The 23,006-nt window shown below is 39.5% G+C and overlaps 1 protein-coding gene across 1 annotated transcript in view; it reads left to right on the forward strand.

Annotated features, from left to right (window-relative positions):
• ZNF570 (zinc finger protein 570) overlaps nucleotides 1-23,006 on the forward strand; it is a 147,056-nt gene that overhangs the window by 120,531 nt on the left and 3,519 nt on the right. The window contains exons 3-5 of the mRNA XM_084860844.1: nucleotides 3,112-3,238; nucleotides 11,293-11,388; nucleotides 20,199-22,913. Of these exons, the coding sequence (XP_084716970.1) occupies nucleotides 3,112-3,238; nucleotides 11,293-11,388; nucleotides 20,199-21,529 (1,554 nt within the window). The 3' untranslated portion in view covers nucleotides 21,530-22,913. The remainder of the gene's footprint in view (nucleotides 1-3,111; nucleotides 3,239-11,292; nucleotides 11,389-20,198; nucleotides 22,914-23,006) is intronic.

Consider the following 23,006-nt stretch of genomic DNA (forward strand, 5'->3'; position numbering starts at 1 on the left):
AGCCTGGGATCCTTGAGTCCCTAGGCCGACGCTCTATCTTCTGAGCCAGACTGGTTAGGGCCTGACCACTTTTTAATACCAACACTATATTGTTCCTGGTCAAATCATCATCTCTCAACTAGATAATTGCTATACTCTCCTAACTTACTCTCTCCTAGTCTTTTCTCAACAGGGCAACTGAAGTGATCTGGTTATATTATGTCATTCCTATTCATGGTGGGGATAGAAATAATCAAAAGTATAGACAACTTTATAAAATAGTTTTAACTGTAAGCAAAAAAAGAGAAATGGGTGATGACTGAAGGAGAAACTGGTGGACAAAGTTTTTTATTTATTTTATTTATTTATTTTTAAAAAAATATATTTTATTGATTTTGTACAGAGAGGAAGGGAGAGAGATAGTTAGAAACATCTATGAGAGAGTCATCGATCAGCTGCCTCTTGCACACCCCATACTGGGGATATGCCCGCAACCAAGGTACATGCCCTTGACCAGAATCGAACACGGGACCCTTCAGTCCCCAAGCCGAAGCTCTATTCATTGAGCCAAATCGGTTCGGCATGGACAAGTTTTTTAAAGATGAGTATATGTCTTAGGCTGATGTTGATTCCATAGAAATGGAAACTTAAAGGTGAAAAAGTGAAAGGAGTGAATTGCTGGAACACTGTACTTGAGTAGGTCAGAGGAGCTGAAGTTTAGTGTATAAGGGGAGAGATTGGCATTTGCTAGGAAGACAGGCTGTTCATTTATAGTAATAGGAACAAGTTAGAGTATATAGGTGCCGGTGCAGATAGAAGTGTATGCATTTGTGGAAATTCTCTTAAAATGGCTTTTTAAAATTATTATTTTTTTTAGTGAAATAGAACGTAAAATTACCAACTAAGAATAAGGATGGGAGAGGAGAAATCACAGATTTGAGGAAAGGAGAAAGTATCAAGTGGTCATTTAGGAGAATAGTAGAATAAATGAACTAGAAAAATATATTGTATAGGTAGTTGTGTAGGTAGCATTTTGGCCTCCTTGAGTTTAGTGATCATGATTTTAAAGTGAGACCAATTAGCATGGTTGGTATGATTTTCTTCTGTAAGTTTACCTGTGTACTGTACAGAAATGGAGTATATACTGAGAAATGGCTGTGGTTAAACCAGGTGAGTAAGGAGCAAGAAAGTTGAGGATGTATGAATGGGATGATTATAACAAATTGTTGTGCTAGGAAGTGAGGGTATGCAGGGATTAAGAGCAGTGAAAACATGGCAAGATCAATGATCTGTGGGATCTGTTGGGGTGAGAAATTATCCTAATTGGGATATCATAGAGCAAAAGTTAAAATAAAGAAGATGGGAAGTCAGAGTTGAAGAGTTAAGATTATGGAAGGTTTGGTAATGACAAGGTCTGGGGCATTATGATGGAAGCTTGATTTTTAAAAATATATATATATATATTTCATTGATTTTTTACAGAGAGGAAGAGAGAGGGATAGAAAGCTAGAAACATCGATAAGAGAGAAATATCCATCAACTGCCTCTTCCACACCCCCTATTGGGGATGTGCCCGCAACCAAGGCACATGCCCTTGACCGGAACCTAACCTAGTACCCTTCAGTCCGCAGGCCGACGCTCTATCCACTGAGCCAGCCAAACCGGTTTCGGCAGAAGCTTGATGTTAGAAATGTGGAGAACAACATTATTGAAGGAGAGGGGGTTGGAGAACTGAGAGGCCAGGCTGAGGATTATTTTATGGATATTGAAATGACCAAAGATTATAACAGGAATAGCATTGGGAAGAGTGACAGTGAGCCATGTGTTCAAGGAATGACAGAAACTTGGTATCTACCAGGAATTGGTGATAACTGAAATGAGGGATAGTGTGATTGATATAGTCTGACTTCATGAGGCATAAAACTAGGTATCTTTCTGTGGCATAAATTACAAATAAAATTATTCATTTGTTTGTAATTCCATTGCTTCATGTTATCATCAGTTATTAGTTTCAAAATAGGCATAGGACAAAAATATTATTCATTTCTGTAGATTCTTTTAAATTTTGAAAATGATTTTATAACCATTCAAAGCGTGTATACATTGTTTTGGGACAGCCTGTATTTATACAAACTAAAAAAAGACATTTTTGAAAGTATTATAGACAATATGAACCAAACTCTTAACAGGAATGTTTCTGCAACATATGAGATATGTTATTGATAGAACAGAGAGGGCAAAATTCACAAACTACTTCATATAATTAAGAATAAAAGTTACAGAGTGGTAAAAAAAAAAAAAAAAAAAAAACACTTTAAGAATTTGGCAGAGAGAGTTTCTTTAACTATAACAAAATTATTTCAAAAGGCCAATAATGAAATATTTTCTTGCCATGACAGATTTACCTCTTTCAATTTTGTAAAAAACAAACGTATTTTACACACACACACACACTCACAATGAATGTTAATTTCATCAGCAAGTGGTCACATTATAGAAATCTGGAACCAAACTGAATCACAGCATGACTTGAAAGTTTATAAGAACTTTGCCCAACCCATTTAGGCAGAAGTAGTATAATGAGTGGAACACCTATTTCTTTACATAAAATTTAAGGTTCTCTTGATTGAAGTATTGAATTTTAATGTGGTCTACCACATTTTTTAGAGATATAGTAAATACTTTTTGGTCCCACTTTTAATCCTCTTACAGGTCTTGAAAACTTTCAAAACCATTCATTTATTAATTCAGTTTATTCAGTGCATGTTTGAATGCTTCACCTGTGCCAGATACTGATCTGTACCTGGAAATATAATATAGCAGTGGCTAAAAGAGAAACATGTTTTGCCCACTTGGAGCTTATATTTTAGTGGACGTGGAGGACAGACAATAAATAACAAAAAATTTAGGTGCCATTGAGAAAAATAACTAGGGTTTGTGAATAGAGAACTGGGACATGAGCATTGATATTTTTATACAGAATGATCTGAGAAGTGCAAAAGCCCTGAAAAGGATCATGCTTTACATATTTGAGGTTGTAATATCAGGAAGACCCCATTGTGGCTGGGCAAAATGAATGAGTTAAATGTGGTAAGAGATAAGGTTATATTACTTTCACTTATTTCACTTCAGGAGTTGGTGACCTTTGGGGATGTGGCTGTAGACTTCTCCAAAGAGGAGTGGGATTGTCTAAATTCTTCTCAAAGGCATCTGTACAGTAATGTGATGTTGGAGAACTACAGGATCTTGGTATCACTGGGTAAGAATTAAGCTTTTATTCATAAGGGACCCTTTGCTACCACCATTATGATTTTTTTCTTTTTTAAAAATTTCTTTATTGATTAAGGTATTACATATGTGTCCTCATCCCTCCATTAACACCCCCAGCCCCACCCCACCTCTACTCATGCCCTCACCTTCCTGGTGTTCATGACCATTGGTTAGGCTTATATGCATGCATACAAGTCCTTTGATTGATCTCTCCCCCTTACCCCCACACTCTTCTACCTTCCCTCTGAGGTTTGACAGTCTGATTGATGCTTCTCTGACTCTCGATCTTTTTTGTTCATCAGTTTATGCTGTTCATTCTATTCCATAAAAGAGTGAGATCATATGGTATTTATCTTTTTCTGACCTGCTTATTTCCCTTAACATAATGCTCTCCAGTTCCATCCATGCTGTTGCAAATAGTAAGAATTCCTTTTTTTTTATTGCAGCATAGTATTCCATTGTGTAGATATACCACAGTTTTTTAATTGACTCATCAGTTGACGGGAACTTAGGCTGTTTCTAAATCTTAGCTACTGTGAATTGTGCTGCTATGAACATAGGGGTGCATATATCCTTTCTGATTGGTGTTTCTAGCTTCTTGGGGTATATTCCATGAAGTGAGATCACAGGGTCAAATGGGAGTTCCATTTTTAGTTTTTTGAGGAAACTCCATACTATTCTCCATAGTGGCTGCATCCCACCAGCAGAGCAAAAGAGTTCCTTTTCCTCCCCATCCTTGCCAACACTTGTCGTTTGTTGATTTGTTGATGATAGCCATTCTGACAGGTATGAGGTGGTACTGCATTATTGTTTTTATTTGCATCTCTCAGATAATTAGTGACTTCGAGCATGTTTTCATATGTCTCTTGGCCTTTCTTCCGTCTTCTTTGAAAAGATTCTATTTAGGTCTGTTGCCCATTTTTTGATTGGATTGTTTATCTTCCTTTTGTGAAGTTGTATGAGTTCCCTGTAAATGTTGGAGATAAACCTTTATTGGTGATAACATTGGCAAATATGTTCTCCCATGCAGTGGGCTTTTTTTTATTTTCTTTTTCTGTGCAGAACCTTTTTATTTTGATGTAGACCCATCTGTTTATTTTCTCTTTAGTTTCCATTGCTCTAGAGCACTATCAGTGAAGAGATTGCTTTGGCATATGTCTGAGATTTCACTGCCTGTGGATTCCTCTAGTATTTTTATGGTTTTCTGTCTTAGGTTTAAGTCCTTTATCCATTTAGAATTTATTGTTGTGTATGTGTGAATTGGTGGTCTAGTTTCATTTTTTTGTATGTATTGTATAGGTCCGATTTTCCCAACATCATTTATTGAAGAAACTGTCTTGACTCCATTGTATGTTCATGCCTCCTTTGTCAAATATTAATTGGACATAGTGGTTTGGATCAATTTCTGGGTTATCTGTTCTATTCCATTGATTGATATGTCTGTTCTTGTGCCAGTAGCATGCTGTTTTGAGAACAGTGGCTTTGTAATACAACTTGATATCTGGTATTGAGATCTCACCTACTTTGTTCTTTCTCAGGATTACTGTGGCTAATCAGGGTCTTTTTTATTCCAGATGAATTTTTGGAAAGTTCATTCTAGGTCTGTGAACTATGCCATTGGTATTTTAATGGGGATTGCATGAATCTATAGATTGCTTTGGGTAGTATAGATATTTTAATGATGTTGATTCTACCAATCCATGAACACAATATGTTCTTCCATCTGTTTATGTCTTCCTCGATCTCTTTTTTTCTGTGTCCTGTAGTTTTCTGAGTACAGATCTTTTGCCTCCTTAGTTAAGTTTATTCCTAGGTATCTTAATTTTTTGGTGTAATGGTAAATGGGATTTCAGTTTTAGTCTCTCTTTCTGTAACTTCACTACTGGTGTAAAGAAATGCCATAGATTTCTTGGCATTAATTTTGTATCCTACTACATTGCCAAATTCATTTATTAAGTCTGTTAGTTTTTTGATGGAGTCTTTAGGATTTTCTATGTACAGTATCATGTCATCTGCAAATAAGGACAGTTTTACTTCTTTTCCAATTTGGATACCATTTATTTTTTCTTGTCCAATCACAATGGCTAGTACTTCCAGTACTATGTTGAACAGGAGTGGTGAGAGTGGGCATCCCTGTTATTTTTTTCTAAAATATATTTTATTGATTTTCTACAGAGAGGAAGGGAGAGGGATAGAGAGTTAGAAACATTGATGAGAGAGAAAGATCAATCAGCTGCCTCATACACATTCCCTACTGGGTATGTGCCCAGAACCAAGATACATGCTCTTGACCCGAGTGGAACCTGGGACCCTTGAGTCCACAGGCCGACGCTCCATCCACTGAGCCAAACAAGTTAGGGTGAAATGGTTTTAGTTTTTGTCTATTGATTATGATGTTGGCTGTGGGTTTGTCATATATGGCTTTTATGATGTTGAGGTATAATCCTTCTATTCCCACCTTGCTGTGAGTTTTTATTAAGAAGGGATGTTGGATTTTGTCAAATGCTTTTTCTGCATCAATTGATATGACTATGTGATTTTTATCTCTCATTTGTTTATGTGATGTATCACGTCTATTGATTTGCGAATATTGTACCATTCTTGCATCCTATTTTATGATGTTGAGGTATAATCCTTCTATTCCCACCTTGCTGTGAGTTTTTATTAAGAAGGGATGTTGGATTTTGTCAAATGCTTTTTCTGCATCAATTGATATGACTATGTGATTTTTATCTCTCATTTGTTTATGTGATGTATCACGTCTATTGATTTGCGAATATTGTACCATTTTTGCATCCTACTTGGTCATGGTATATGAATCTATCTGATGTATTGCTGGATTTGATTTGGTAGAATGTTGTTGAGGATTTTGGCATCTATGTTCATGAGGGATATTGGCCTATAATTCTCTTTCATTGGTTTTGGTCTTAGGGTATGCTGGCTTCATAGAATGACCTTGAAAGTGTTGTTTCCTCTTGAATTTTTTGGAAAAGTCTGAGGAGGATAGGTTTTAGTTCTTCCTTGAGTGTTTGGTATAACTGCCCTTGAAGCCATCTGACCCCGGGCTTTTGTTTGCTGGGAGCTTTTTGATGACTGTTTCAATTTCTTCCATAGTTATCGGCCTATTAAGATGTTTAGATTCTTTCCGATTGAGTTTTGGAAGGTTATATTTTTCTAGAACTATGTCCATTTCCTCCAGGTTGTCTAGTAGGTTGGAGTAGAGTTGTCTATAGTATTTTTTAATAATCCTTTGTATTTCTGTGGAGTCTGTTGTTATTTCCCTCTCTCATTTCTGATTTTGTTTATTTGAGTCCTCTCTCTTTGCTTCTTGGTGAGTCTGGGTAGAGGTTCATCAATCTTATGTATCCTTTCAAAAAACCAGCTCTTGGTTTCATTGATCCTTTAAATATATATATATATTTGGTCTTATGTCATTTATTTCTGCTCTAATATTTATTATCTCTTTCCTTCTTCTCACTCTGGACTTTTATTGTTGTTCTCTAATTCTTTGAGTTGTAGAGTTAGATGATTTACTACCATTTTTTCTTGTTTTTTTGATGTAGGCCTGTAGAGTTATAAACTTCCCTCTCAGGACTGCTTTCATTGTGTCCCATAGATTTTGGGTTGTTGTGTTTTTATTGTCATTAGTTTACAGGATGTTTTTAATTTCTTCCTTGATCTCATTGGTAATCCAATCATTATTTAATAGCATGCTATTCAGCTTCCAAGTGTTTGAGTTTTTTGGAATGTTTTTGTTGTAGTTTACTTCTAATTTTATGCCATTGTAGTCTGAAAAGATGCTTGGTATGATTTCAGTCTTCTTGAATTTGGGGAAATTTTGCTTGTGACCCAATATGTGGTCTATTTTTTTAAAATGTCCCATGTGCACTTGAGAAGAACCTATATTTCGTGGCTTTAGGGTGAAATGCTCTAAAGATGTCAATTAAGTTCATCTGATCTAGTGAGTGATTTAGAGTTGCTGTATCTTTGCTGATTTTTTTGTCTAGAGGATTTATCCAGTGATGTCAGTGGTGTATTAAAGTTATAGATCTCTCCCTTGGATGTGCCTGCAACCAAGGTACATGCCCCTGACTGGAATCGAACCTGGGACCTTTTAGTCCACAGGCCGACGCTCTATCCACTGAGCCAAACCAGCTTCGGCTGAAGTGGCCCTTCTTATCTCTTGTTATGGCCTTCACTTTGAGGTCTATTTTGTCAGATATAAGTATTGCTACCCCAGCTTCTTTTCATTTCCATTTGCCTGAAAGATATTTCTCCATCCCTTCACTTTCAGTTTGTGTGAGTCCCATGTTCTGAGGTGGGTCTCTTGTAGGTAACATATATATAGGTCATGGTTTGTTTGTTTTTTTATCCATTTAGCCACTCAATGTCTTTTGAATAGAGCATTTAGTCCATTTACATTTAAAATTATTACTGAAAGGTACTTGTATATAGTCATTTCTATTTTTGTGCCTGTGTTTCTTTTTACTTTCTTATTTCTTCTTTTTACAGCATTCCCTTTAGCATTTCTTGCATTGCTCGCTTCGTGGTGATAAACTCCCTTAGCCTTTTATTTGTCTGAGAAGCTCCTGAATTTCTCTTTGATTTTGATTGATAGTCTTGCTGGATAGAGTATTCTTGGATTCAGTCCTTTGCTTTGCAACACTTTGTATGCCTCTTTCCATTCCCTTCTAGCTTGATGTGTTTCTATTGAGAAATCATTTAATAATCTGATGGGGGATCCTTTGTAGGTAACTCTGTCTCTCTCTTGCAGCCTTTAAGATTCTCTCTTTGTCTTTTACATTTGCCATTGTAATTCTGACATGTCTTAATGTGAGTCTTTTAGGAATCATCTTACTTGGGACTCTCCGTATTTGTGTAACTTTTCCATATCCAGGAAGTTTTCCATCATTATTTCTTCAAGTAGATTTTCTAATCCTTGCTGCTCCTCTTGTCCTTCTGGCAGCCCTATTATGCGTATGCTACTTCATTTTGTGTTGTTCCAAAGTTCCCTTAGGCTCCCCTGCTTTTTAATTTTTTTTCTACAATTGCTGTTCAGAATGAGCTTGTTTCTCTACCTTATCCTCTAACTCACTAATTCGGTCCTCTGCTTCTTCTAGTCTACTGTTGAAACATTTCATGGTGTTTTTGATTATAGCTATATCACTTTTCATTTCTTCCTGCTTCTTGCATAGATTGTTGATTTTCACATCCATCTGATGTATGAATTGCACGACCATTACTCTGAATTCTTTTTTGCTCATGTTGCATGCTTCAATTTCACTAATTTCCTTTCTTGGCAACTCCTTTTTTTCCTCTGGGGATTATGTCATCTCCCCATTCTAACTATCACCAAAAGGTACAAACTTTGAGTTGCGGGGACCTGGGCCATGTGCAGTGGGAGCTTCACAACACCCAATTGTCACAGAAGTGCTCCAACACTAAGACGTATACTACCATGGGTTGGTGGGAGCCAGGCTCCCCTAGGTTCAGTATTACCAGCGCTCAGTGTGGTCTAGTGTGTGCACCTGGAATCAGGGATCCCACCTGCACCGCGCTGTTGGCGTGTGCGAAAAATCAGAGTCCCCTAGCGCGTGCCAGGAGTCAGAGCTCCCCTGTGTCTGCACCAAGAATCAAGTATCAGAGTCTCATTTGCTTTGTGCAACCTCTTGCTGAGAATCAGGGTCCCTGTGTGTGCACACACCAAGAATTGGAGTCACTGGCTCTTAGTGTGAATGTGCTGTGAGTCTGGGATCCCAGGTGCACACGATAAGAAACAGAGTCAAGACAGTGGTGTTCAGTGCTGCCTCCTGCCTGGTGAATCGGGGTCCTGGTCAGCTTGCACAGTAACACTGTGTCACCCAGAGGTCTGCTCCTAAACTGTGGAAAACATACTTCTGTGTGCACTTGCCCAGAATCAAAGTCGGGTGGCACTGCCACCCTGCTTGGGCTTTGGGTTTGGTCACCCAATTGCATTGTGCGGAGCAGATTCTCAGTCTCTGTGCACACGCAGGCTCAAATTCCTGTAACGGTGCTGCTCTCCTGCAAGGGGCAGGTCTATCAGTTACTATGGTTCTGCCTGTGAGCCTGCAGGGAGGGGTATAGGCTCATTGACTCACAGAAATCTGTGGCCATGATGTCTGAATTCTTGTTGCCTGTTGCTCTGCTGCTGTGGTCACAGGTCTTTGTCTTCAGTGGCTGCAGGATCCCGGTTTGCATCTGATACCAGACTGGGTGGTGCTGAGGCCAGGATCCTAGTCTCAAGCAGCTCTGTTTCTCAAGATGGCATGGTCTCTGTGCCCACACTGGCCACCCAGAAGTGTCCATTTTGTGCGCGGGCCTCCATTGTCTAAGACTGCCCAGTTTGGCAGCCCCTTGGAAGACCTGCATATCTAACTGTCCCTAGCTCATACACACACACACACACACACACACACACACACAAACACACCACATAAGTTCACACACTCTATCATTTGCTCACTCTCTCACACTCTCTCCTTCCCTACCTTCCTTCCAGTCACCCTCTTCCAGGACTTTACCATTCTGATTTTTTGGATAGCATCTGCAGTGCTTCGTTGAATGTGTGATGCTTGTACCAAATAATATATATAAAAAACCAGGGTCATAACATCCACAACAACCAGAGGATCCACTGAATGCCAGGCTATGCACACAGCAGGAAAGTGGGCTGAACTGCTGACCTCTCAGAGAGAGGTGGGGCTGATCAGCAGCAGCAGTGGCTGCTGGCGAGGCCCATAGAGAAGCAGGATGATCAGACCCCACTTCTCTCTTCGGGCGTCACCAGCAGCCAAGTCTTTCTATTTCTCCCAGAGGTCAGCATTTCAGCCCACTAGCCAGCAGCCTGGGGTGGCTGCTGATTAGCTTCGCCTCTATGATCAGGCCTGGAGATAGGCCCAAAGATGCTGACTGGCATAAAAAATGACCAAAAAGAGAACCAAATCTGGGTGAAGTGTGAGGAGCCAATGGCTGTCTAGGAGGTGGAGCTTTTGACGCTGACATAAGAACTGACCAATTAGAACCAAATCTGGGTGAACTATGAAGGCAGAGCCTCAGGGCAGGCTGAGGAGAGGTTTTAAGGGCAATAGCTGTTTGGTGTAAAGTGTAAGAAAGTGGTTAAATTTTTTAATGACTGATTTTGCAGTATAGTGCATATGGCTGGCTATCAGTCCAAATATAGGGATTATGTGTTTTTGTCGACCAAAGCACCTCCTTCTGTTGAAAGACTTCCCTCTCCATTTAAGCAATCCTATCCTATATAATCTATCTCTACTAATAAAAGGGTAATATGTTAATTAGATTGTGTCAACCGCCATCTTCCAGACTTCCGATTTCCTTTCAGACAAAGCCATGGTGATGGAGGCAGAGGCAGTTAGGGATGATCAGGCTGGCAGGGGAGGACATTTGGGGGCGAGATCAGGCTGGCTGGGGAGGGCAGTTAGGGACAATCAGGCAGGCAGAGCAATTAGGATCAATCAGGCAGGCAGGCCAAGTTAGGGGCAATCAGGAAGGCAGGGGGCAAGGTAGGGTCAATCAGGCCAGCATGGGGAAAAGTAGGGGCAATCAGGCCAGCAGGGGGGCAAGGTAGGTGCCATCAGGCCAGCAGGCAGATTGGGTTAGGGGCGATCAGACAGGCAGAGGGGTTCAGGACAATCAGACAGGCAGGCAGGTGAGTGGTTAGGAGCCAGTCATCCCAGATTGTGAGAGGGATGTCCAATTGCCAGATTAGGCCCAATCCCACAGGCAGTCAGACATCCCCTGAGGGGTCCCAGATTAGAGAGGGTGCAGTGCAGGCTGGGCTGAAGAACACCCCTCCTCCCCCGTGTGCAAATTTTGTGCACCAGGCCTCTAGTGATTAAATATTTGTGGAGTTGGCATGGATAGGTCTATTATTAACCTATGTTGGAAGCTTCATTTTCCCTATGCTTTGAATACATGTCTCTTCCCTGATGAACAAAAGATTAGATGTAAGTTCTGGGATGTCCATAGCATGACCAATTCTGTTTCTATTTATATATGCAGGACTTTGTTTCTCTAAGCCAAGTGTGATATTATTGTTGGAACAAGGAAAAGAGCCCTGGATGGTGAAGAAACAGCTGGCAAAAGACTTGTGCTCAGGTGGGTGAAGAAGAATTAGCAGGCAAAATCTTTGCAGGGTGCAGCTTTGCTTGTGTCACCCCTATACTTTTCTTTGTTGGCATGTTCTCAAATGCTGTAGGTCTCAGTAGAAGCTCAGGGCCTTTTAGAGTTTTCTCCCAATTTGTTATTCATAACTGTCTCGCCTTTAATATTTTGCCCCCAACTCACTTATATATTCTCTGAGTCCAGTTTCTTCCCAGTTTCATAAGCCTCTTTTAGTCTTTTAAAACAGTATTTCCCTAATCTGATAGTATTAGAACAAAAAACCCATAAGCCCACTTCTATAAGAATTAGAAGATTGTCAGCACCATTTTAGGCCCTTACATGCCTCTGCCCAATGTTATACCACTTTATACCTGTGTTCGTTCTTACCCCTCATTGGAGAATCAGCTTTGCTTATAATTTACTAGAGGCCCTGTGCACAAAATTTGTGCATAGGTAGGTGTGTGTGTTCCTCAGCCCAGCCTGAACCCTCCAATCTGGGACCCCTCAAGGGCAGTTGGACGTCCCTTTCACAGTCCAGGACTGCTGGCTCCTAACCGCTCATCTACCTGCCTGCCTGATTGCCCCTAACCGCTTCTGCCTGCTAGCCTGATCAAACCCTAACCACTACCCCGCTGGCCTGATAGCCCCTAACTGCCCTCCCCTGCCAACCTGGTCACCCCTAACTGCCTTCCCTTGCCAGCCTGGTTTCTCCTAAGTGCCCTCCCCTGCAGGCCTAATCGCCCACAACTGCCCTTCCCTGCTGGCCTGATTGCTCACAACTGCCCTCCCTTGCTGGCCATCTTGTGTTCACAAGGGGGTGGCTGTCTTTGACCACATGGGGGCAGCCATCTTGTGTGCTGGAGTGATGGTCAATTTGCATATTATCTCTTTTATAATATAGGATTGGCTTTTCTTTATAGTTGTATCATATATCCCTATTTTCAACTTTTTATGAACAGAATTGTGTATGTAATTCTGACTTTTTTAAACTTAAAATTGTATTACTGAGATTCATCCTGCTGATTTTAGTTTCTGTGGTTCATTGAATATTTTTTTCTTCTGAAATGTAATATATTCCATTTAAATTTGATCAATTTAAGGTCATTGGAATTGTTTCAATTTTATGTTAATGTTATGAACCTTATCAAATGTGACTGCTAGTACACATATACTGGAGTTCATTTAGAGAATATAGCCAGGAATTTACTAGATAATGCTATTTTACTTTCTAAAGTATTTGTACTAATTTATATTTCTAACACTTGTGTGTGAGGTTGTTCATTGTTCCACACTTGGAATAGACAAGTTAAAAAAAATGTTTGCTAACCTTCTGGGTATAAAATATTATTTATTTATATTTGTAATCTGAATTCTCTTGATTACTAAAGAAGTTGAGTATATTTTTATATTTATATTGGCCATTTGGATTTTTTCTATGGTCTTTTGCCCATTTTTAGGAAGGTCGTCACTTATACATACATATATTTATAGTTTATATTTTTGATATTTTGTTTTAAGAAACCTTTCTATATTCCAAAATCATATAGATACTCTCAAATTGTCTTCTAAAGATTTTCCTTTTATATTTAGGGCCATAATATAATTAAACTTGATTTTTGAGATTGAAGTAAATTTAATTTTAGTACCTATGGAAAAGCAGATATCATAGATGTTTATTAAATAAATGAGCCATCTGCCCTAACTGGTTTGGCTCAGTGGATAGAGCATCTGCCTGCAGACTGAAAGGTCCCAGGTTCGATTCCGGTCAAGGGCATGTACCTTGGTTGCTGACAGATCCCCAGTGGGAGGTGTGCAGGAGGCAGTTGATCGTTGTTTCTCTCTCATTGATGTTTCTAAATCTCTATCCCTCTCTCTTCCTCACTGTAAAAAAGCAATAAAATATATTTAAAATAAATAAATAAGCAAGCCATCTTTGCTCATTGTTCTGAATGTTATATACTATATCAGATTATAGTATATTTATGGTTCTGATTTTTTTCAAACTATAAGAGAACATTTATTTGGAATATAAGAGATACAAGAAGTAATTTGTAGGAAAAAAATGGGCTTATAAAACAAGTTATAGAGGTAAAGGAAGGGCCCTTGGAGCTTAAGGGAAAGGCTCAGGCTTGCTCCAGGAAGGAGAGCCTAGGTTCTAATTTTGAGCTCTATTCCATCTTTATGCCCAGCCTATTTTTAATTAAAATACTTTGTTATGCTGAAACCAGTTTGACTCAGTGGATAGAGTGTTGGCCTGCAGACTGAAGGGTCCCAGGTTCGATTCTGATCAAAGGCATGTATCTTGCTTGCAGGCACATCCCCAGTGGGGGGTGTGCAGGAGGCAGCTGATCGATGTTTCTCTCTCATCGTTGTTTCTAACTCTTTATTCCTCTCCCTTGCTCTCTGTAAAAATCAATAAAATATATATTTTAAAAAATATTTTATTATAATACTGAATATCTGTTAGGACAGGTATCTATGTCTTGATTATGTTCTTTCTAATCTTTTATTTGCCCTTTGGCCATCTAAATAAAGTTTAGGGTTGGCTTGTCAATTTCTACCAGAAAAAGCAGAGCTATAGGTTTTTGAATTGTTCATTTGTTTATTTTATATACCAACTAGAGGCCTGGTGCATGAAATTCGTGCATTGGGGAGGGTGTCCCTCAGCCCAGCCTGCACTCTCTCCAATCTGGGTCATCCCTCTCACAATCCGGGAACGCTGGCTCCTCATTGCTCGCCTGCCTGCCTGATTGCCCTCTAACTGCTCCCTTGCAGGCCTGATTGACACCTAACTGCTCCTATACTGGCCTGATTGCCCCCAACTACCCTCCCCTGCTGACCTGGTCACCCCCAAGGCTTTTATTAGTATAGATATGACCCTTCTCAGAAAATTTTACTAACCCTGCTTTACAATAAGGGCTTGATGATTGAATCATTGGGACCAGACACCAAAATTTCCTTTCTTTGAATAGTGGAGAGAATAATTATCTTGTCTTTAAATTGTTCTAAAATTAAAATGAGATAATGACTTAGAGAAGTATAAAAGCACCATATAAAGACTGAACAAAGATATGTACTAAAAAGACAATAGAGTGGTAAAATGAAAAACACTATTTTTATTCTCCCCCTTCCTTCCTTTACAGCTTTTATTTATAAAAATTTCACTCCAATTTTCATTCAATATTATTTTGTACTAGAGGCCTGGTGCACAAAATACATGCACCGGTGTATGGGGGGTCCCTCAACCCAGCCTGCACCCTCTTCAATCTGGGACCCCTCAAGGGTGTCCTCTCACAATCCATTACTGCTGGCTCCCAACCACTTGCCTGCCTGCCAGCCTGATTGCCCCTAACTGCTTCTGCCTGCCAGCCTGATCAGCCCCTAACCACTCCCCTGCCACTCTGACTGACACCTTACTGCTCCCCTGCTGATCCAATTGTCCCTGACTGCCCCCCTCCCCTGCAGGCCTGGTCCCCTCAACTGCCCTCCCCTGCAGACCTTGTAGCTCCCAACTGCCGTCCCCTGAAGGCCTAGTTGCCACAAACTGCCTTCCCCTACAGGCTGGTTTCCCCCAATTGCCCTCCCCTGCAGGCCTGGTTGCCACAAACTGCTTTCCCCTACAGGCCTGGTTTCTGCAAAATGCCCTCTGCAGTCCCAATTGCTCCTAACTGCCCTCCTTTGCTGGCCTAGTCACCCCTAACTGTCCTCCCGTGCAGGCCTGGTTGCTCCCAACTGCCCTCCCCTGCTTACCTGATTGCCCACAACTGCCCTCCCCTGCTGGCCATCTTGTGGTGGCCATCTTGTGTCCACATGGGGGCAGCCATCTTTGATCACTTGGGGGCAGCCATCTTTGACCACATGGGAGTGGCCATCTTGTGTGTTGGAGTGATGGTCATTTTGCATGTTACTCTTTTATTAGATAGGATTGGTTTCAGGTTTTATATTAGTTACAGAATAGTGGTTAGACAATCATATACTTTACAAAGTGTTCCCCAATATTTCCAGTACACACCTGGCATCATATCATCATTACAACACTATTGACTATATTCCCTATTTAAGAGACAATGGGTTTACAGGTTCCTTTCAGTCTTTCTTGTGTGTTGTTTGCCTTTCCTTTTCTTTCTCACTTCTTCCCTCATTTTCCTTATATAGTATCTCAATTGGCCATCAAAGTTCAGTGAAGGCACTGGGACATGCTTAATCCATTTTATAAACCAGGAACTAAGGCCAATTGCAATTTGCTGTGGAACTTGACTCAGTGCTAGGGAGCCCTCAGAGCCATGCTCTCTGTCCTTCCTAAGGGGCAGCTGCTGGGCAAATAGAACAAACCTTCCCATCAGGCTTCTGATTCTCTTTTTCAAGCCCCTCTTCACTGTGGATGTTCCATATTCTTTCCTCTTCCCTTCCCCTTGCCCCCATTCTTTACTGCCCCCCCACTCAGAGCCAAGGCATGCTCTGCCTTGGGGCAGGGTGGCACGGGCTTGCTTTTGGGTCAAAGTTGGAGCAGGAGTTGCGGCCTCTGAAGTGTAAAGGCTGCCTGGGAGCTTCTCTGAATCACATCAGTCAGTCTGGTACTCTGCAATGGGGCACCCCTCCACTGAGGTGGCACTGTCCCTCAACCCCTGCCTCAGGGCTACAGGTCCTTGCCCCTCCCCCCAGACATCCTTCCATGCTGCTTGATCCCTGGCTGGGGCCCATCTGCATCTTAGGGCCACTGCAGAATCTCTCCCTGCCCACAGATTCTCTGCCCCAGCAAGAGCCTCCTCTGGTGCACCCTGCCTCGCCAGGTTTTTGCCTTTGATCTTTGACATTTGTATCAGCACACTCCTAGCAAGCCTGGTACCCAGAAGGGCCCAGGGTCAGTTCTATGCCCAGAATGTTAGAGGTTGCAATAGCATTTGTAGATATCGCCTAGAGCCTGCTGGTGAAGGCAGCACCTGTGTGGGATGTCCTCATAGAGAAATCGTGAGGCACTGCTCTGGGCCCCTTGGAATGCCCACCTCCTGGCCAGCTGTTTTGCCAAAGCTGTGGCACTTGTCCTGAAGCCACCCCTCAGGCAGCCTCGTAGTCATGTTTAAAGGCCCCACTGGAGTAAGCTAAGCAGGCCCAGTAGCACCTCCCCAGGACAGTGTGATGTTCCAGGGGCAGCGATGTTCCCAGGGCCCCATGGGAGTGGCTAGGCAGGCCAGGCCACTCCTCCTGGGGAAGGGAGAGGAAGGGGCACAGTGATGTTCATGAGGCCCCACAGGAGTGGCTATGTATGCTGCCCCTCCCAGGGCCTGAGATGGACCTGAACCCCACAGGTGGTGTCTGACGCTGCCCTACGGGCCTCCCTTGGCCCACGATGGACCCAGACCCCAGGGGCGGGCCATGGTGCTACCCACCCCTGCCTGCATATACAAATTTACCCATCATCTTTGATGGGTTAATTTACATGCTCGCTCCTGATTGGCTGGTGGGCATAGCGGAGGTATGGTCAATTTGCATGTTTCTTTTTAATAAAAAAGAATTAATAAATATAGATTTTTTTCTTGGTAAATATGATTTATCTCCATTTTATTTAGGTTTTAAAATTAATCCTCACCTGTGCATATTTTTTCCATTACTTTCTAGAGAGAGTGGAAGGGAGGACAGAGGAGGAGAGAGAAAGATTAAGACTTCAACAACTGCTGAAACCAGTTTGACTCAGTGGTGGAGCGTTGGTCTGCGGACTGAAAGGTCCCAGGTTCGATTCCGGTCGGGGACATGTACGTGGGTTGCGGGCACATCCCAATAGGGGATTTGCAAGAGGCAACTGGTCTATGTTTCTCTCTCATCGACATTTCTAGCTCTCTATCTCTCTCCCTTCCTCTCTGTAAAAAGTCAATAAAACATATTTAAAAAAAAAAAAAAAAAAAAAAAAGACTTCAACAACTGAGATAGACACATCAATTGGTTGTCTCCCACATGTACCCCTACCAGGGCTGGGAAACCTGCAACCAAAGTACATGCCCTTAAATAGGGCATGTGCCCTTTGGTCTGCAGGCAGATGCTCTAACCACTGAGTCTAACTGACCAGGTATCGTTCAATATGTTTTCTAATTTTCTCCTTAAAAGCCATGCACATCTTCTGTTAGATAAATTCTTAGGCATATTGATTTTGTTGCTATGTTAAATGTTGTTTATATTTTCTATTTGTTGTTTGTATGTAAAAATGAAGTTAAGTTGTATGCATTGACTTTATATCCAGCAAGGTTTCTAAGCTGTCCTGCTAATAATAATAAATTTTAGATTTATTTGGATTTTATTCTGTGAGTAGGTAAATCTGTGAATAATGGCATTTTCTTCATTTTAAATATTTATGCCCTTAATTTCATTTTGTTTTTGTTAACCTGTCTTCAATCATCAGTATAGTATGAACTGAAGTAGTGATAGAAGGTACTTGGTCTCAATGAGAATGCTTTAATATTTTTTATTAATAATTCTGATGTTTATAGGTTTCTAGAAAATACCCTTTCAATTCTACTTACTAAAGTTTTGAGTTTCAAGAAATGTTTTTTAGTTTTTCATGTGCTAATGTGGTAAATTATGTATAACATTTTCCAATGTTGAACCAATCTTGCATTCCTGATACAAACCCATCTTTTTAAAACATATATATTTTATTGATTTTTTACAAAGAGGAAGGGAGAGAGATAGCTAGAAACATCGATGAGAGAGAAACATCAGTCAGCTGCCTCCTGCACACCCCACACTGGGGATGTGCTCACAATCAGAGTATGTGCCCTTGGCCAGAAACGAATCCAGGACCCTTCAGTCCACAGGCTGACGCTTTATTCACTGAGCCAAACCAGTTTTGGCCAAACCCATCTTACATCTTTTTTGTTCAGTTAGTTGCTATTCAGAAATATTATCTTTAGGTTTTTTACATCTGTATGTATTACTAAGGTTGTTCTTCAATTTTCCCTTCACATACTCTTGTCATATTTTGGATTTAAGATTGCCTTAGTCTCATAAAATTTGTCTGTGAGTATTCCTCTTTTTCTTCCTTACAAGAATTTGTGTAAATCATTGTCTTTTCAAAGTTTGGTAGAACTTTTTTCATCTTGACCTGTGATATGTGTGTGTGTGTGTGTGTGTGTACATAATTGAAATTGATAATTCAGTTTATGTTCTATCTAAGATTCTATGTTTTTTGTTTCTCCTATAGTCATGGAGTTATGGTATTTTTTTTCTAAGAACTTATACTTTTTATGTAAATTTTCAATTTATTAGATAAAGTTGTCTATTATTTTCTAAAGTTGGTAGCATATGTATTTATGGCTTATTTTTCCTTCCAAAAATGGAGAGACAGATCTTTACAGGGAGTTTTCAATTTATATTTTTTCTTTCTCTTTTTTAATTTAACTTTATTGATGAAAATATGACAGATCTCCATTTCCCACCATTGACTCCCTCCCCAGGACTTCACTACACTATTAGTTGTGTCCATGTGTTATGCATATCCTATAATAAAAGCCTAATGTGTTAAGTGCCAAGATGGCATGGTCTCCATGTCTGAGTCTGTTGCTCCGGGAGCAGTAGGGGCTTCCCAGTCAGGGGAGCCCCGTCCAGCAGTCCCCCACAGTCTTCTGCGGTATAGCTGTCCCTCAACTCACCAACAAACACTCACCATGGGACCACACACTCTCCCTTTGTTTTCTCACTCACACACTATCTTACAGTCTGCTTTCCATCGGCAGCCATCTGCTAGCCTCCCAGCCTCTGTTGTTAATTGACCACATAGGCATTGGTTTCTTTTGGGCTCTATTGTGTTTCATTGATTTTTGTGACTATTTTTATACCAATTCCATTTGTTCTGATTACTAACACCTTGTAGTATAGCTTGAAGTCAAGTAGCATGATACTGCTAACTTTGTTCTTTCCCAAGATTGCTATGGCTATTCAGGGTCTTTTTTGGTTTTGTATGCATTTTAAGATTATTTGTTCTAGTTATGGGAAAAATTACATTGGTATTTTTATAGGGATTTCATTGAGTACTCATAGGAGTACTAATCATGTCTTTTTTTTTTTTTTAAATCCATGAACATAGTATATCTTTTTAGTTACTTGTATCTTAATTTCTTATGGTTTTTAAATTATAGGTTTTTTACTTCCTTGTTTAAATTGTATTCCTAAGTATTTTATTTATTTTGATGCAATATAAATGGGAATGTTTTCTTAATTTCCTTTTCTGATATTTAATTAATTGTATACAAAAATGCAACTGATTTCTGATATTAATTTTGTATCTTGCTACTTTGCTGAATTTATTAGTTCTAAAATCTTTTTTGTATGTGGAAACAAATGATAACAGCTTTTCTTCTTTCCAATTTGGATACCTTTTACTTTTTTTCTTGACTGATTTCTGTGGCTAGAACTTGCAATACTATGTTTAATAAATATGGTGAAAGTGGAGATCTTGTCTTGTTCCTGATCTTAATGAAAAAGCTTTCAGCTTGTTAACATTGAGTGTGATGTTAGCTGTGTGTTTTTCATATGTTGTCTTTATATTGACATAATCCCACTTTATTGAGTTTTTATTCTACATTTCTTCTTGAGTTGAGATTTACCTGTTGATTTCTTTATAATTCTACACAATCCTTCCAAAGTTTCTATATAATCTATTTTTAGTTTTTACTTTTCCACACTTTAGAACCATGAAAGCCAGTGTTCTGATTGATTTTATTTACTATTAAACTCACATAGTTCACTTTATGTACTTTCCTAGAAGTACCTACTGGTACATAAAGAGGAAACATGTTTTTCTTATTATTTTTCAGGTTGGGAATCTGTGTGTGAGAGTGAAGAGTTAACCCGAAAGCAGGACATTTGTGAAGCACAGTCATCCCTGAAGATAATAGTAAAATTTAAAAGCTGTAGTCTTGAGTACTCCAATTTGAGAGAAGAATGGAATTGTGAGGGCCATTCTGAGAGGCAACTAGTGAATCAGAAGTCATATTTCAAAGAAGAGACCATTACTAATGAAGGAGCCTTTGTTTATGAGAGAGGACAAGAATATAACAAATCTTGGCAAAGTTTCCATCAGAACATACTGCTTCATACACAACAGATAACTTCAAAAGAGGAGAAAGTACATAAATATGACCCACATAAGAAAAGCTTTAAAAATAACTTAATGGTTATTAAACCCAAGAATATCTATACACAGAAGAAACTTTTGAAATGTAATGACTGCGAAAAAGTTTTCAGCCAAAGCTCATCCCTTATTCTTCATCAAAGAATTCATACTGGAGAGAAACCCTATAAATGTGTACATTGTGGGAAAGCCTTTAGCCAGAGATCAAATCTTGTTCAACATCAAAGAATTCATACTGGAGAGAAACCCTATGAATGTAAGGAATGCAGGAAAGCATTCAGTCAGAATGCACACCTTGTTCAACATCTGAGAGTTCATACTGGAGAAAAACCTTATGAATGTAAGGTGTGTGGAAAAGCCTTTAGCCAGTTTGCCTATCTTGCTCAACATCAGAGAGTTCATACTGGAGAGAAACCCTATGAATGTATTGAATGTGGGAAAGCATTTAGTAATAGATCATCCATTGCTCAACACCAGAGGGTTCATACTGGTGAGAAACCTTATGAATGTAATGTGTGTGCGAAAGCATTTAGCCTTCGTGCATACCTTACTGTACATCAGAGGATACATACTGGAGAAAGACCCTATGAATGTAATGAATGTGGAAAAGCATTCAGTCAGAATTCACACCTTGCTCAACATCAGAGAATTCATACTGGAGAAAAACCTTATAAATGTCAGGAATGTAGGAAAGCATTCAGCCAGATTGCCTACCTTGCTCAACATCAAAGAGTTCATACTGGAGAGAAACCCTATGAGTGTATTAAATGTGGGAAGGCTTTTAGCAATGATTCATCCCTTACCCAACATCAGAGAGTTCATACTGGAGAGAAACCTTATGAATGTAATGTTTGTGGAAAGGCTTTTAGTTACTGTGGATCCCTTGCTCAACATCAGAGAATTCATACTGGAGAGAGACCCTATGAATGTACAGAATGCAAGAAAACTTTTAGGCAGCATGCACATCTTGCTAATCATCAGAGAATCCATCTTGGTTTGTCAATTACCACCTAATTCTGTCAATCACCAAGTCCTATAGATCTGTTATAAATATTTCAGGAATTTATACATTTTTCTCTATATTTAATCTTACCCTCATCCATTTCACCTGGATCACTGCTGCAGCTTTTCTAACAGGCTTTCCTGTATCAATTTTGGTTGCCTTAAATTTATTTCTCACCATGCACCCAAAATTATATTTTTGAATACATACATTACTGTCTCTAGTTAAAACTTTTTGGCTTATTGTTCTTAAGCTAACATCTGTAGTGTTTAAAATTGTCAATGAGGTACTTTATTATCTAGTTCTTATATACCTCTCAGCCTTATTTTATTTTACTTTTCCTCTCTTGGCACTAAGCACTTCTCAGGATGAAAAGCGTAGCATCTAGAAAATTATAGTTCTACCACTACTGTGGGATTGTGTGGCTTTGAGTAATTTGCTTGACTTATCTAAACCTCAAGGGTTTTTTTGTGTTTTGTTTTTTATAATTTTAAAATAGGAATAATAAAGGGTACTGTGTTTTAGAAATGTATTAAAGAATGTATGTTGTAAATTGATACATACTAAGTAAGAATTTTGCATTTAAAGTACTTCGTACATTAAATATAGCCCATATTCAATAAATGATAGCTAATATTTATACATCAGGCATTGTTCTACATAGTTAACATATATTAACTCACCCCTCATATCTGAAACAAGTAGAACATCCTTAGGAAGAAACAGGTCAGAATTGGGAAACCTAAAAATTTTAGAACATAAGTGAAGTTTTCATACTCTACATGAAAAATCAATATATACACACACAAGTAGTAGGAATATAACACATAACCAATTTTAGGAAGTTTCCAGGGAGAATGAATTGGATAAATTTAATTAAAATAAAATAAGGATTTACTGAGTATACAGAGCTTACATTTAGGTAAAGAAAAGAATAGAGGATCACAACTCCAAGTAATAACAAAACAAAATCCATAAACCTAGAAATTCATACTGTCCCATAAAAAGGCACCAGGCCCAGGTAGTTGTATGGTTGAATCTAGTTAATTACAAAGCTTTAAACTTTGATGCTGTAGTAAACAAGCATAATATTTAGAAGTATTTTTATCCAGTGATTATAAAATCAAATTTAAAAGAGGACTTAGAGACAAAAACCGTGTGTGTGTGTGTATGTATTTCACTCATTCAGTGATTACTGAGTAGCTACTATTTGCTAGGTACTTTCACTATTATAGGCATGAGGAGACAAAGAAGATCAAAACAAAGACCATTGTTGCATAGAGTAAAATCCCAGAGTCTCGAAGTGTTAGTACTTAAATATATATAAGCATAGATTTCCACACTCAGAAGATGGAAGAATAATGATTGAGAAGTATTATATACTCTAGACCACATGTGTCAAACAGAAGGCCCTCGGGCCAAATCCAGCCCGCCAGGCCTTGCAATGTGGCCCGCACCGCGCTGTCATCACTGCACTCCGCTGTCAGT

Source organism: Pipistrellus hanaki, assembly GCF_964339955.1.
Source record: "Pipistrellus hanaki genome assembly, chromosome: 15".
Classification (NCBI taxonomy): domain Eukaryota; kingdom Metazoa; phylum Chordata; class Mammalia; order Chiroptera; family Vespertilionidae; genus Pipistrellus; species Pipistrellus hanaki.